At 47.1% G+C, this 16,207-nt stretch overlaps 1 protein-coding gene across 5 annotated transcripts in view; it reads left to right on the forward strand.

Annotated features, from left to right (window-relative positions):
- Positions 1 to 16,207, forward strand: part of LOC125707903 (disks large-associated protein 2-like) — a 140,825-nt gene that overhangs the window by 29,845 nt on the left and 94,773 nt on the right. The window contains exon 4 of one of the 5 annotated variants that reach the window (XM_048975321.1): positions 513 to 673. The exons of 3 other annotated variants lie outside the window; for them this stretch is intronic. In XM_048975321.1, the coding sequence (XP_048831278.1) occupies positions 556 to 673 (118 nt within the window). In that variant the 5' untranslated portion in view covers positions 513 to 555. Of the gene's footprint in view, positions 1 to 512; positions 674 to 14,403; positions 14,476 to 16,207 lie in introns of those variants that run through there. One more of the 5 variants, XM_048975322.1, reaches the window with a different exon arrangement.

The following is a 16,207-nucleotide window of genomic DNA, read 5'->3' on the forward strand; positions in this document are numbered from 1 at the left end:
GTCCCTTTTCTTATCTGGCATGTGCCTGAGGTACAAAACAGAATGAAATTCAGAATGTAGTGAGATCTGGGTTATAGTACAATTAGCTTGGTTGATTGTTTGCTTATGTCCAGCTTTTTTACTTAGACATGTTTCATGCGGATTTATAGGTTAATTGACCTCCACCCTCGAAAAAAAAAAACATCTTGGTAAGAGACAATTACTAATCATTTCATAGTCATTTGGAACAGGCCAGGATAATAAGCCAAATCGATCAGTCAACTGCTACAGATTCTGTATAATTTTTTAATGAAATTTTTAAATTAGAGATGCCATCTTTATTGCGTTGCATTCCTGTAAATAATTTATGGTTGCAGTAATTGGGCTGCTTCCTTCTGATTGTGAATTATATCGGATTCGCATCGTGTTTGATCTACGGACAGTAATTTCAGATGCACATTTTTCAATAGCCGCAGTTGCAGTGAACATTGTCCTTTCGCCATGCCGTTAATTTCTGGAGTCCCCCGAAACAGGAGGCGGTGCCGTCTGCCTGCACCTGACATTCAGCAAACTGCCATGAGGTGGTGCTGTGTGTCTGGAGGAAGCATCGCAGTGTTCCCAACCGAGCGGAAGTGTGACCGGCGCACGTCTGCCAGCACGGCATTCCGGGATCGCCATCCGTTTACGTTTGGATGTCAGTATTCTCCAGGGAGGGTGGGGCTTATGTTCCCATGATAGCACCCCCCACTCATTTAGACTTATGTGCTCATCCTCAATTTTATTCTGGGATTAAAAAGATTTATCATCATTTGAAGTATAATGAAATATTTGCTTAATAACCTCACTGCAGATACACAACATACAACGATATAGAACAATAAATAGTAAATAATGAAATAGTGTAAATAATGGAATAATACTGAACAATAACATACAATATACTTACAATATACAATATCATGTTAAAGTGCCAGTAGTTAGTAAAAAATGACAGTGATTGGGATTATAGTGCAAGTTATCAGTGTTTAACACTCCTGCTACTCTTGGAAAGAAGTTGTTCCTGTGTCTAACTAGGGGATCCTTTACAGCATAACGTCTAGGACTTAACTTTGCGTTGACTTAGAGCAGGATTAGCACTGTTTTCCACTGTGGGCACAGGCTGTGGGTAACTATGGGTTCAAGGATGGGAGGATCAAGTCAATCAGGCTACTGTTCTGAGAGGCCGTGGTGTTCACTTCTGGACCAGATATGTGTCTCTCATATCCCTGTACCAGCCACACACGTGCGCTTTCTGCTCAAATCCCAGTTCCAGCCACACGTGCCCTTCCTGCTCATATCCCTGTACCAGCCGCATACGTGTCCTTTCTGCTCATATCCCTGTACCAGCCGCACAGGTACCCTTTCTGCTCATATCCCTGTACCAGCAGCACGGGTGTGCTTTCTGCTCATATCCTTGTACCAGCCACACACGTGCCCTTTCTGCTCATATCCCAGTTCCAGCCACACGTGCCCTTTCTGCTCATATCCCTGTACCAGCCACATTCATGTCCTTTCTGCTTATATCCCTGTACCAGCCACACGTGCCCTTTCTGCTCATATCCCTGTACCAGCCGCATACATGTCCTTTCTGCTCATATCCCTGTACCAGCCACACAGGTGTCCTATCTGCTCATATCCCTGTACCAGCCGCATACATGTCCTTTCTGCTCGTATCCTTGTACCAGCCACACGGGTACCCTTTCTGCTCATATCCCTGTACCAGCCGCACGGGTGTCCTTTCTGCTCATATCCCAGTTCCAGCCACATACGTGCCCTTTCTGCTCATATCCCTGTGCCAGCTGCACGGGTGTCCTTTCTGAGCAGCAAGGGTAATACTCTTCATTTATGTACTGCCCTGTAACAAATATGAATCACTGCGCTATAATATTCATGCTGATCAGACCGGTCTTTCCGTAAACAAGGAGGATCCAACATATTATCATATCTGCGGCGTACATTTTAATTTGAATTCCTGGACCGCGCTCTGCAGTGCTGTAATTAATCAGGATGGTGACGTCTTTTATTGTCTGAACATAAATATGGATGCCCACGCGTGTGTGCGTACACATGGCACAGGTGGCTTACTCTGAACCCCCTTAATATTTAATTAAGTTTAATTCTGTTAGTCTCCTGGCATTGGGCTCTTTTTTTCTATACATAGTTCTTTAAATAGAACAGGTGCATTTTTACAGCCGTGAGCAATGGAGGTGAATCGAGGACAGAAGTTGGGGAGTGCTTGTCTGTCACAGGGAGATAGGTCTGCCGTTGAATATGAGAGGCAGACCCTGACATGGGAATGAATCAGTGCTTGTGTTTTGGGCTGGGGGGCGTGGGGAGGGGGGCCCTTTCCCTCTCTCTTGCCTGATGTTTATGGGGGCCCGTTAATGCGCCACAGATTGGATTAAACCGCTGCAGCATGTCCGGCGGCGAAGTCGTGGATCTTGACGTAAGCGTGCTTTTTAAAGATGCGTGGTTTGTCGATCCTGCGTGGTGCTTGTTGAGCGGCGCCCTGATGCTTGGCGTCTCCGCCTTTAAAAATAAACCAGTAATAACAAGAATAATAACTGCTGAACCCTGCTGCTAAGCTGTTAGCGTTGCCTTGGGCCTCTTATAGCAATTGGCCCTCAAGCTTGCTTTCCGGTACTAACAAGGCCCTTCAGGGCGGTGATTGGCTTAAGCTCTGGGGTGCTGCCTCTTCTTCTCAGGATGACAGAATCCTTTCACTCCTCGTGCCCATGACACGACCTTGTGTGCATGAACGTTGATTTTTAGCTAGCTCTTTGTCACTAAATTAGCTATTATGACTAAATAACAAACGCGGATAAGCAATGATGCCCTTGAGTTTACCATAAGGTAAAAGACATAGCTGTGGGAGGGCTGGTTGATTCACCCCTCCACAATCCACCTTGGCAAATGAGTGAGGCGCCCTGCACATAACAAGCCAAGATATAACTTTGGCAATGTCAACTGGATTGGATACTAGGTTTGACTGGTAATAACTTGTTTTACACAGGTTACCTGTAAGGTCGGCTGCTTCCTCCCAAAGTGGGCCTGAGCACTGGGATTGAGAAGCATGTCAAGGCAAAATACCGATAGCATCAGGGTAATACAAATCCAGACCATTATTCATGTCAACCCTGCAACCTTTTCACCCAGTGGTATATTTTATCTACCCCTGTAATCTCAGACTGGGATTGAGCACGCGAACCTATGACCAGTATTTTCCATGATGTTCTATAATGGATATGGAATGCACCACATTACCTTTAGCAGTGATCTTGACTGGCAATACCCATTTGGCCCTGTAGGGGGCAGGCTCAAAGCAGCCTGAGCTGGCGTAGAATTTACCTACCTGTTAGAGGACATGCCACCGTTCCCTTCATTTTTTATACCTAAGGTTTCATTAATAGCCATTCCATGCCGCTGTCCTCGTGTGATGGTGAGGGCATAATACTAATGTGCTTTTGACAGGCTCAGATTTGTTAAAGATTTAAAATTTTATACCTCTGCTCAGATTGCATTAATTCATATTTATTGCTGGTGGGGCGTTAAGGCAATTTGTCAAGTGGCATTTCATTGTGTGTGTGGGCAAACTGATGTCTGAGGATTAGGGTATCCTGACTTGGGTGTAATTAACATTCACCTTATTCAAAAAAAAAAAGGACAGAGGGAACATAAATATTACCGTGGTAATGAATCGTGCTTCTTCAGTTAGTGTCAACACACCACAAACCACAGTCGGCAGAAGATAACAATTGTAAACAAATGGACTTTTAACGGGGAATTGAGGGATGTGCCCAAGGAGATCATTTTTTTAAACCTTCTTTTCACAGGGTGGGTCGGGTGGGGTTAATGTGCTCTTTGGAGAGGGACATTGATGGCAGGAAGTGACTGATCTGCTGGGCATTTAGAAACGTGAAATCGGTCCCGGAAATCTGTAATGTGGCAGGAGGAGGCGTTATGGTGACGCTCAGTGACGGCAAGTGTGCCACTAATATTCCGGGGGGTATACTCACAAATGGACTAAATTCAACTGAAGGTGGCTCCCCCAACTACTCTGGGGCTTGAGTCCCCCAGATGACACTGGGTTGTGGTCTCAGTGTGGCAGGGGTTTGTGTCCCCTTGCACGAGGACCAGAGAGGGTGGTCTAAAGTCCCCTAGCGAGACCGTGGGTGGTTACCATCCCGCATTTTGGTGCCAGTTTATTATTTTTATAATTTTTTTTTAAACTGATGCTATTTATTTTTTTCTGTGTTTATTGTTATGCTCATTTTAATTCCTTTCTTTTGAATGTCTGTAAAGCACTTGGTAAAGCCTGTGGTTAAAACAGTACTATATAAATAAAGGCTGACTGATCGATTGATTGATACAGTTCACTAAAGTAAATATATCCTCTGCTGATTGTTCTTCTTTAATCTTTCAGCGTCGACACTGAGCCAGTGGAACTGGACAAATCAATAAAACTGACCTACTGGGAATGTGACATTTAAATGATGACGTGGACGCGCGTAATTTCGGGAGATGGTATAGCAGCGATTGGGGGGGGGGGGGGGGGGGGGTACGAGGAGGAGGAGCCATTTCATTGTCCTTCTTTTATGTAGATTTTTTGTGGGGCAGGAGAAGGAATGTGGAAGCTGCTGTTACTGAGACGACTTATAGTAGCCGTGCTGGCAGCTCCATCTCAGTAGATCCAGTGGGGTCTTCAGCAGGAGCCTGAACAAAGGAGCAACGGCGAGTCTCAGTAGAGTACGGACACGTGGCTTTTATTATGCATCTATAATCTACGCATCGCTGAGGAGCACTCACTGGCAGTTGTGCAGTGCCATGTACACTGCAGTGATAGTGAACTCCCGCACTAGGACTTGCAGTGAACGATACACCCACATCTCTGCGTCAGCTGACACAAACTTTTACAGGTTTCATTTTTTATAAGGCACGGAACATAGTTATGAAAAGGAGCATTTAGGGCTGTATCTCGAAAAAGTGCTTCCAAATAAGGAGCAGGGTGGAACAGATTGCTGGATGGGATGCTGGACTTGGGTAGTTAGGTTCTGGTTCAAATGTGAGCGCCTGTACTGCTCTGCCCTTAAACAAGGTACATAAGTTTCCCTTCAGATAAAATGCCCAGTTGTGTCAACAGACAGCCCTATTGGGGCGTAAATTGCCATGGATGCTCATCTGCGGAGTAGCTTATTGAGGAGTTGGGTGCTCTGGACTGTGAAGCCCCTTCCTGTTATGGGGTGTAATGTGGCATGCGACAGGCACGGAGCTACGCTTAGCATATGCGCTAATTCAAGGCAATCCCGCGATGCCAGTCACTTTAGTATGGGACAGACGGCCAATTTATAGAGTATACTATAAAGCTGGGATTCTCAAAGTCCAGAACATAGCTGGATGCGGACTGAGCAGCAATTTAATCCGGACCCAGCCGATAATGCACCTCATGAATCAATATGGTTAACATCAAAATTTCTATTTCTGTTATACATTGATGTCTGTATCAAAGGTTATTGTTAATTCATTAAAGTCCATGAAATGCTGTTTTATTATTAAAAATTGTTCCGGAATTCAGACTTTGAATTGAATTGAATTTAATTTAAAGGTGGGTAGGTAGAGATTTGGCGGTATTTCTTGAAGCTGGGATCGACCCATTTGGACAGGCTCCACCCATTTGGACAGGCTCCACCCATTGGACGTGTTTTTTTCTTGATGCCTGAAAAGCGATGCCCCTGAAACTTTCTGCAGGTTGCGGGTCCTTCTTCACTCTCTCCGTTAGTGGACACCTGTGGTTCTCTAAGTCTGTTTGGCCACTCTCCAGCAGCGCAAACCTGTCATTAGCTTCACCGGGACTGTGCATTCTTGTGACCTTCCAAAGCTTTTCACCACCTAGCTTAAGTGACAGGTCTTTCGCTTCTCAAGCCAAAAGTGCCTATCAGGGAGGCTGTCGTTTAAGGCAGGGAGTCAGATTTGGGAGGAGTTCAGCCTTGGACGCATTCAAACCTACCAGCCAATCTTCTCAAAAGCTGTTTGTTTATGGGAAACTTGGTTCTTTACAGTGATATTATTAATTAGTTCATTAATCTCTGCGCAGTTTTATTCCATTTGGCTCAAGCCGGAGCTCTTTGGTTATCGGGTTTTTTTATTCTGTTTATCTGTTTTGTGGAACATGCAAGGGTTCAGTGACGAGGACAGGAGTGACCAATCTTACCCAGAAAGGGCCGCTGCGTGTGCGGGTTTTCACTGCAACTAATTAGATTACTAATTAGAGGACTGATTGGCTGAAGAGTCCTCACACCTGGGTTTGAACGGCTGACCTAAAGGTTATCCCACAAACCTACATGCACACCGGCCCTTTGCACATAAGACTGCCCGCCCCTTCACTAGGACTTCATAATTTTACATTTAGTCAGAAATGTAGAATCAAACATCAGTTTGCAAGACCAATGTTAAAATGTAAAATAGTCAAGCACGTCTTTTAATGTTGGGAGATCTTACATTTCTATCAATGCAGAGAGTATTAAACGTGCAGAGGTGAGCAGTTATATCTGATCTGACATCTGACTTATGCCTGCGACCTGGACCCCCCCTGGCGCTTCCCGACCTCTTGCTGTCCTGGCCACCCCCCCCTCAGAGAATGTGTTCCTTCCAGCCATATACAGTTCCTTCTTAAGCAGCCCTGTCTCCATCTGTCACCTCCTGCCTGGTATCTGTCCTTCCTGTTCGCAGGGACTTTGCCCGGGCCCGGTCCCTGCTAGCTGTCTTCTGAGCCTGGCCTCATGGTGGCGTTGTACCCCTGCTGCAGCTGTTATGACTGGCCAAAAGCATTTTGCCAGTTCTGGTTCCGAACGCTTGCAGCCTTTCACTGTACTGACTCCTTCCGATCGCATGAATATAAAGTAGTGATCAGGGAGGTCCCCATCAACCAGCCATGGGCAAGCAAGTGATGTCAGGTTTTTATTCGTATTCATCATGTTCATGATGAAGTCATGTGTTCTTGCTGATTTTTATTTTACCCTTTAAATATGAAAACCTGAAATGTAAGACTGGAGGATCTGGTGAAAGTGCTCCATGTTCATATTTACACTTAGATCATGTATATTTAGCAACTGGTTTTATACAAAATGACATAAAATTGAGTATGCTGGGTCAGACAGTCCCCGGGGTTAAAGGCCTTGCTCAGGGGCTAATACTGCCCAGCCAGTTGCAGGATTTGAAACAAAGACTTTCTGGATACAGAGTGCTCACCCCCCAGAGCCACACACCACTGCATGCATTTCAAAGACTCCTAACCCTAACCTGCAGAGCCATGCACCACCGCATGCATTTCAAAGAGTCCTAACCTGCAGAGCCACACACCACAGCATGCATTTCAAAGAGTCCTAACCCTAACCTGCAGAGCCACACACCACCGCATACATTTCAAAGACTCCTAACCCTAACCTGCAGAGCCATGCACCACCGCATACATTTCAAAGACTCCTAACCCTAACCTGCAGAGCCATGCACCACCGCATACATTTCAAAGACTCCTAACCCTAACCTGCAGAGCCACACACCACCGCATGCATTTCAGAGAGTCCTAACCTGCAGAGCCACACACCACCGCATGCATTTCAGAGAGTCCTAACCTGCAGAGCCACACACCACCGCATGTGTGCTACAGTCACAACCGTAACCCGCAGAGTTGCACACCACCTCCTGCATTTTATAGGCATAGCAGAAAATGTACTGTCAGATGTTATTACTGATGTACACATTTTACAGAGATTTACTGCTGATTATTATTAATGGTTGATGCATCATTACAAAATGGTGCAGATTCATGCATTATTACAAAGTCTGCGTTCATTATTACCAGCATGGCTTGTTAGCCTGACTTGAATATTTAAGTACTTAAGTGACCCGAGATAATCGACTTACGGAGTCCATGGGGCACCTCCGCACCAATCACTGTGAGCGCAAAGCAGGATTCTGCGTCTTCCCCTCCGTTATTCATTCACTCATTTGTCGTCTTTTCATTTTGGCCGCTGACATCACAAGCTGAGTCCCTCATGTCGCCCTGATGCCAGATGTTTGGTAAACATTAAGGCGCAATTCTCTTTCTGACAGGCCAAATGGCCCATGAAATAGCAGATGTGTGGAGAGAAGAGTCAATCGATTGCACTTACTCTCCCGGACATATAACACTCAGCTGTACAAGAGGCGGCTACTCTGCTTACTGGCATTTCATTATCTGCATTACGGTATTCTTAAAACACGCTCGGGTAACTGAAATTATGTTCTTACGCCTTTTGTGTGTAACTTTGTTTCAGATTCATAGAGAAGTATCTTAAAAATGTCAGAATGACCTTTGATTTTTTTTTTTTTTAGTCCTTCTGCCTTTCAAAGCAGAGTCTGGTTCTTTAAAATAAGAGATTGGGCCCTGATCGGCATTGCAAATGTGCCTGGATGTTTCAGTCTCACTAACGCCGAAGTGGATGCACCGCATGATGCAAAGCAGAGTGGTCTCAGTATTGATTTCCACCCTTCGGTGCAGCATGTTCATATCTAGTTCCTCCATGCTTCTTGACGAGGAACTCTATTCAGCGTGACGGTGATGGACCCGCAGCTATTTCGTTAACCTGGACAGGAACATACAGTATGAAAGGAGGGAGTCGAAAAGGGCCAACGTACCGATACCATTCAGCTGGAAGCGGCTCGCGCCCAACCGGCCATCTGAGATGGGACAAGCAGCTGAAAGGTTTCTGACTGTTTTCCGAGCCTCTGAATGCATATCGCTGCTAGCTAGTTGCAGCCAGAGGTCCTCACACTCTGAAAGGTCGGAACGCTGTGGGGGGGGCCCATTATTTTATTTATGGTTCACAGTTCATATGCAGCTCCACTAGGCTGTTAGGATGCAAATGAGGAAACATCGGATCCAGTCTGACTTGGCTCCGAATGCCAGCACCTGTGTCAAATGGTTCATAAGTGCAGCTCCAGTCCAGAATCCAGAATGGAAATGGTCTATTGAATGACGGGAGCCAATACAGAAAGTGCAGCTTCGAAGAAACCGAGCCAGTGTGGCTGCGTCTCCGTTTGAAAGTCCCCGATGCATCCATCCGAAAAAAGTTGAATCCCCTTTATTTCCTTTTAATTCAGCCCATCTCTCAATCGGCTGACTGTTTATTACACTGTTGAGTGACTTTTGCAGCACCCAGCAGGACGACGCTTGTTTGCCTTCTGTCGTTTTCAAATGGAAAAACAAAAACGAAAATGAATGGAAATCTGTGTAAGTAAGAGGAATGCTAGCATATTCAGCGGTAAGTAATGATGGAAAGTCTTGCGTTTAGTACAAGGATATTACAGCAATATGTGTGTGGTTATGGATTAGAACTCGAGATTGCATTCTTATCACAAACATCAAAGCAAATATGCATAGAAAAAAACAGTAAACAAGCCGATTTACTGGGCTGATGTGAACGAGCACTGGGACACTCTTGCCAGAGGAAGTAGAGTGGAGTCACATGATATGGCAGTCACGTTTGATTGGTTGAAAGTGGCACCTGGACACTTTGCTGGGAAGTCCAGTGGGAACGCCAGTCATGCCGCTGCCTGCCCAGACAGCGATGCACCGTCATGTCTGAAGCACCAATTGACCTCATTCCTTCTGCAATGACAGTTTTGGGTCAAACCATAATGTTTTTGGTTGTTGTTCGATGTCAGCCCATATCAGCCCAGCAGTGTTTGGACAACACCTTGGCTGCCTGGAATTTGGCAGCCCTCCCCCAGCACCCTCCCCCGACCTCCCATCCCTGGTTTTCATACGCCTTCTCACATGCAACAGCCGGTTTTGTTGGACGTCCGGCCGAAGAAGCCTGGAAACCAAGTTCACTGGCCCTGCCAGTCTCAGCACGTTCCGGTGATAAAAAAAATCTTTTATTCCGTTTTATTGCTGGGCGTTTTAAAATTTGCCCGGGTTGCGTAGAGTGCATGAAAATTATTATGGGCTCCGAAAAAATTAATTAATTAGTATTTTGCTCCCCAGCTTCTTTCCTGTATTGATAGACTTTGGGTTTTCATAGCCGGTTTTACACAGATGTACATCTCCCCGAGTGGGTTTATGGTCAAGTGGAATAAGGCGTTGAGTGTCAGGGAATATGACAGAGGTTTTGTATTCTAACATCTAGCTGTTTACGTTGGTGGCTTTTTTTCAATCCTTTGGGTTTAAGTTTAGGGTTGGGGCCATTGTGGCACAGTGCCAGTCACTAAGGCATCCCTGATAGTGAAGAATTGAAGTGCAAATTTCCAAAACGCACTCAGTCAAACTTTTGGTTGTCTTTGAGATGAGACTCCCGATTTCTGCAGACTTGGGTGAGTTTCGGAAATTTAACACAATTTCTTCACTGGGTCACATGGGGACGGAGTGTGTTTTGGCTGACTGTACTGTTGTATATGACGGGGAAGTCTTACTTTAGGTCATTGTGCCGGTCATTGTGCCGGTTGATAAGGGGACGCATACAGAATCAGGGCCAGGACATGCCTTGGGAATCTGGGCATTCATCTGTAGGCCGACATTGATGCCTCGACGCATCATTTGACACATCTACCAATGTCTTGGATTTTGGGGGAGGAGTCAAGATTTTTCACCTCTGAAAATAATTTTTATGACAGCAAGCCAGCGAAGAGCCCCGGTTTCAAATTACAGTATCCAGATGTGAAGGGCCCAGAGTGCAAATTACAGTATCCAGATGTGAAGGGCCCAGAGTGCAAATTACAGTATCCAGTATCCAGATGTGATTACAGTAAGTAATGGAGTTGGGACTCCTCTCCGCTTAGCTGCAAAGTTGCAATCGTGATTCCATCCACCCCCCCCCCCCCCCACTTGCTTGGAAATTGGATACACAGTATAAAATTAATATGTTGTGACATCCAGCGTAATTGCCACGTTTCGGGTTAAAATGTGTTTGTTGATATTTGCCAGCGGTCTCTATCGACGTAACACACGAGTATAACTGGCGCGGTAATCGAGAGCACTTTCTGGACAAGCAGATTCAGCGGGGAAACGTGGAAAATCACATTTCTCTTTTGACCCACCCGGTAACGTGAGATGAAAATCAAGCGGGTAAACATATTTCTTGGCGCCTGCTGTTTTGCGATATGCCACGAAACACATGTCACTCCCCCCGCCCCCCACCTTGGCCTATTTGGTGTCGGGCTCCTGTCATTTTTCAGATGTAATATATATAGAGCTGTTTTTCTTGCAAGCCAGAAGGGTGTTCGCTGTTTAAAATCTTGCGAGTAACGGAACAGTATATGGTGATGCAAGAGCTTTGCTCTTTAACACTTGAAGCTGCAGGCCACGTCGTTTTTGTTTGAAGAAGGCTGATTTTGGACAGGTCAGAATGTTTTGTAGCAAGGAATGCTTTGGAAGGCTGTGGCCCCTGTGCTCATTAGATCTGACACCCTTGGGGTTTTCAAATTATCAAAGCGGCACTGCTGACCGATGAATTATTAAGGGCCAACGGCCCCAAATATCATCACAAAGATCACAGAGGAGAACTTTGATTCACCAGATATGAAAACTTAAGGGCAGTTTTTCTTTCATGATGATTTTTATTATTTTTTTCGTTCTGTGATGTCATTCAGAATAAAAAAAAAAAAAAAACTCACGGTCCATCTGAATGAAGACGAGCGACGCGTGTGAGATGATTGTGCTCTGTATGACGACAAGCAGCCCATTCCTTGACCTTGGTGGGGGGGGGGGGGAGATTTCCTTGCTGTGCCGGCGCGGTCTACAATGGCTGGAAGAGTCTCATTATGTGGTCTAACAATATCAGGTCTGTGTTCCAAGAAAATTGCATTGATTTTCCAGCGATCATTCATTAAAGTCTCTGTGCTGGGCAAAGCCAGGGCTGTATTCATATCACATGTCTGAGGTCCCCTTGCCTTTCAATTGGAATTCAGTTGAACACAAAGAATAGGGAAATGATTATTAAAACTCAGAAGGTCTTCATATTAAGCCATGAGGGTTAGGGCATGAAGGTGATGCAGTTCCTGTCTTTTTGACATAATGACTTATTTTTAATACGGCCAGACTTTTGGGGAAGGGCTTGCCGATGAAACAATTTTGAGCGTCAATATGTATCGCGCGTCCAGCAAACATGCCGAGGGATACAGGCAACGGAAGGTTCCGGCATGGGGGGGCCGGGTCCTTCGTCTTTGTTTGAATAGTCGGGGTAATCTCTGGACACCAGATTGCTTCCCATAACCAGCTGACCCGTGCGCCGGAGATTAAACTTGTCAATTGGTGGCAAGAAGGTAATATGGTCTCTCACGTTTGGGCACCTTCTCATCATCCGCCGGAGTAATTATTGGACGTTCCCGCCACCTCTGGACAGCTTGAGCGTGGAATATTGAAGAGGTGTTCCTGGCTAGGGACGGGATCTATGCCACAGATAAATCCCATTTCGTCCATATTAAAACATTTAATCAGATCTTTGTGTCGGTCTTTAGCTGTGACCGCAGAGAGTGTGTTTGTGGAGTTGCGGCTGATAGCTCGGCAGCTTATTGTTAAAGCTATTACACGTCCTCTGTAAAAACGCTTGAGTTACCATGCCGTGCGTGTGATGCCGGGCTATGGTTGCGATTTAGTCCGCATTAGTGCAAACAGCAAGAGAATTTATGGCAGCTGTCACAAGTTACAGGCATGTAGGCACCACTAGCGGGAAAACATGCGGCATCTTCTACAAGCCACTGCCTACTTTGTTGTGAAAATTTTGATTGGGCCAGATTGGCTGTCCGATGAAACGCTAAACAACCGCGAGTATTATTCCACACTCACTTTCACGTTTACCGCTCCTTTATTCCTGCCATCAATATTCTTTATATTCTTGTGTCACGCACAACGGCCTAAGTGGAGTTTTTTTTTTTCCTTATAGAATGAGACGGGAGGGGTGTATTACACCATGCCCCCCAGTACGTGGTGGGAATTGCAGCAGGCTTGTGGCAGGGATGTGAATTTGCACTGACAGATGATCCATCGAGTTTGTCACGGAAGGCCTCATCACCTCGCCTGACGCCTCACTTCGGGGCAGATGTGGACAGACACCTGGCCATGCCACCCGGCCAGGCCCCCTGCTGTCCACATGAAAAATTACACTGGGAAAAGTAATCAAATAATGGGACAGAACCACATCAGGGCTTTCTAGAAAATATTTTTTCATGTTTACATGCAGGCCTTGGCTCCAATTTTGATGTGAAATCAACGGGATCTCCAGCGAAGACGAAGAATGAAGGAAAGGTCTCTTTTGTGACGGCAATTTATAATTGATTAAGTGCCAGAATTAATTGACTAGTGGCTTGTGCGAGTCAGTTTTGAGGTTATGTCACTAAGGTGCACATCACAGGAGGACTGAGTGAACCTAGTCCTGTAAGGGGTTAGTTAGGCTTTTCAGCTCTTTGTTGACTTGCCATCCCACTTATGTGTTTCAGGGTCACGGAAAGCCTGGAGCCTGTCCCAGGAAGCAGGGGCGTGCTTTATTATGCAAACACTGCGCATATTATTGTGGTAAATGATAAGAAAAATCTGTAGTGAAGAAAAGCACATTGTCAGTGTTGATGTGTCCATGTGTGAATTGATGCTGACTAATTCTGCAATCTGTGCCATCGCTGGCAGTATGGATTGGCACGGGCACGGGCGTGTTCGTGTGTCTGTGTGTTACTGTGTCTGCTCAGTCTTCCTGCTTGACCCTGTCATCCTTCTTTTCCGTCCACCCATGTCAGAGCTGGGACTTTAGACCCACGACGCAGTGAGAACCGATGTCGCCACGGGGGCTGTTTTTAGCGGGATTGATTTGCATCCCCCCCCCCCCCCCCCCCCCAAACCTGATTACGCCGATTTGGGTAGAGAAAAGAGAGAGTGAGAGGGATGGAGGGAGGGAGAGAGAGAGAGAGAGTGGTAGCAAGAGACAGGGAGTATTAGGGGAAAGATAAATGAACGGCCTCTTTCTGGCAGAGTCGGGAGTGGGGAGGTCCCAGCCGAGTCCGAGTCCGTGTGCAGTGGAGTCCGGCTCCGGGTTTTTGTTGGTGCCGCGCCGCGCTCTGAGCAGGCAGAACAGAGAGCTGCTGCAGTGGAGTCTGTGACACTCAGCTGAAAAGTAGCGCGGCTCAAGCAGCGCGTCTGGATTTTTTTTTTTCCCTCTCTCTCCCCCCCCTCCCTCCCCCCGCTGTTTTTTCCTCTTCTCGTTGGAAGGATCGGATAAAAAAAAAAAAAAGGAAAAGCCGAAAGGAAGCGGCCCCCCTCTGCTGTCGTCCCTTTTCCGCGTCTGGTAGCCAAGCTTCACTCCTGTGATTTTCTTTCTTTTTTTTTTAACCCCCCCCCCCCCCCCCCCCCCCCCCGCCTGTAAATTTGCCAGTTCCAGTCACTGTGCGCCGCGGCTCGCGTATTCCGATGTCACCTGCACGCAGGAGCCCAGCGAGGTGAGTAAGCGGGGGTTTTGCCTTTTCCACTTATCCTCAGTCGTGGGGTTGACATCTCCCTCTGGGGTACCTGGGAGGACGTATGGGTGTGGGGGCAGTTTTGGAGAGATCACGAACTCCCCCCACCACTTAACGTGGCTTGTGTAAGTGTGTGTGTGTGTGTGTGTGTGTTAGGGGGCGATGAACAGGTTTCCCATTCGACATCACTTTCCAAAGACCTGGCTGTAAGTTGGTGTCCCTCCCCCCCGCTAATGTCCGGCATGTTCCTAAGGGATTGTTTGGAATAGCAGCCCCCTGGGACGGTCGCGGTGTCTCGGATCTGTGAGTGCGGCAGACTGTCGGTGGCAGCTTACAGCGAGGCAAGCGCGGTGCCCCACGGATGCGTGCAGACAGCCGCTCGCGCTGCACCAGGCGTGACTCCTTCAGACGGCTTCTGATTCATTCATGCCGCTTCAATCTCATCTGCACAGCTGGAGGAAAAAAATGTTGCCTTTTCTGCCGAAAAGGGAAAGACATCCTCCTCAGAGGGGGCAGTTAATCAAAGTGGGAAGCGTGATCTCGGCTGAAGTGCCTGGCGGAGTTTGATCACGCACACACACACACACACACACACACACACACACACACTGCTATGGTGAGACTCACACCAAAGGCAGGATCCTCAGACTGCAGTGATGGGGTGGGGGGGGGGGACCCGGAGTATCACTTATCTGCCGAGTCGTTCTGCGTGTGTGTGAGTGTGTGTGTGTGTGAGTGTGTGTGTGAGTGTGTGTGTGAGTGTGTGTGTGAGTGTGTGTGTGAGTGTGTGTGTGAGTGTGTGTATGCGTGTGTGTTTGCCGGTATGTGACTGGAGGTTCCGTCCCCTGGTTGCCGTGACGATCATCTGATATTCAGCATGCGGCGGTCAGTCCGTGCATAATGACATGTGGGAAGCGGCGTCTCTGCCCCACTGTACCCCTCCTCTAACCCCCTCCCCCCCCCCCCCTCCCCGTCCCCACCCCCGCCGCCCCCACATGGCATCGAGCTGACGGAGATTTATCGCAATCGCAGACGGTACTCTCCTTTAAATTACGGCTGAGTCAGAGAGAGCCGCGCAAAGCGTTTCGGACCGAGCCTGAGACATCTGCCGTGGAGCTACCGGTCTGTGTGCAGGGGGGGGCGGGGGGTTGGGGATCTGAAACCTCGTCCCAGTTTATGGGGCAGACTTCATATGTCAGCCGGGTCGTGCGGCGGGGGAGGCCTGGAGAGGCAGCACTTAGCATTGAGCCACAAGCACGCTGGAGTCACGAGCCACAGATGGTCGCGGGACGGCATTTCCGCGGCATTCCAGAATCACATTCCCTGTGCGTACTAGGATGTATCTGCATCCCCAGATGGATTCGAGGAGCGAGTTGATTCATCAGGAAAATCCGTAAACCCCCCGGAGATTAAAAAAAACTTTGAAAGGACAAATATAATTGAATTGGTTCTGGTACTCCGCAAATGTACCACATCTATAAATAGGCAAGGGGAGCAGGCCAGATTCAAATGAACATTTGCTTTAAAGTCAAATGACAGACTCTGGTGGCCTCAGACCTGACTGTCTGTCGGCGAGAATGAACCGGCATAAGTTACGCTGATGGCGAAGACTCTTTCATTTCACTTTCACTCACTCTTTCTCAGTGTTAGATTTCAGACTCATGTTCTTTTATTTTAATGAACAGCTGTGCATTTCGCTGTAATTTCACTCTGT

The sequence above is a fragment of the Brienomyrus brachyistius genome, chromosome 14 (genome assembly GCF_023856365.1).
Source record: "Brienomyrus brachyistius isolate T26 chromosome 14, BBRACH_0.4, whole genome shotgun sequence".
In the NCBI taxonomy this organism is placed as follows: Eukaryota; Metazoa; Chordata; class Actinopteri; order Osteoglossiformes; family Mormyridae; genus Brienomyrus; species Brienomyrus brachyistius.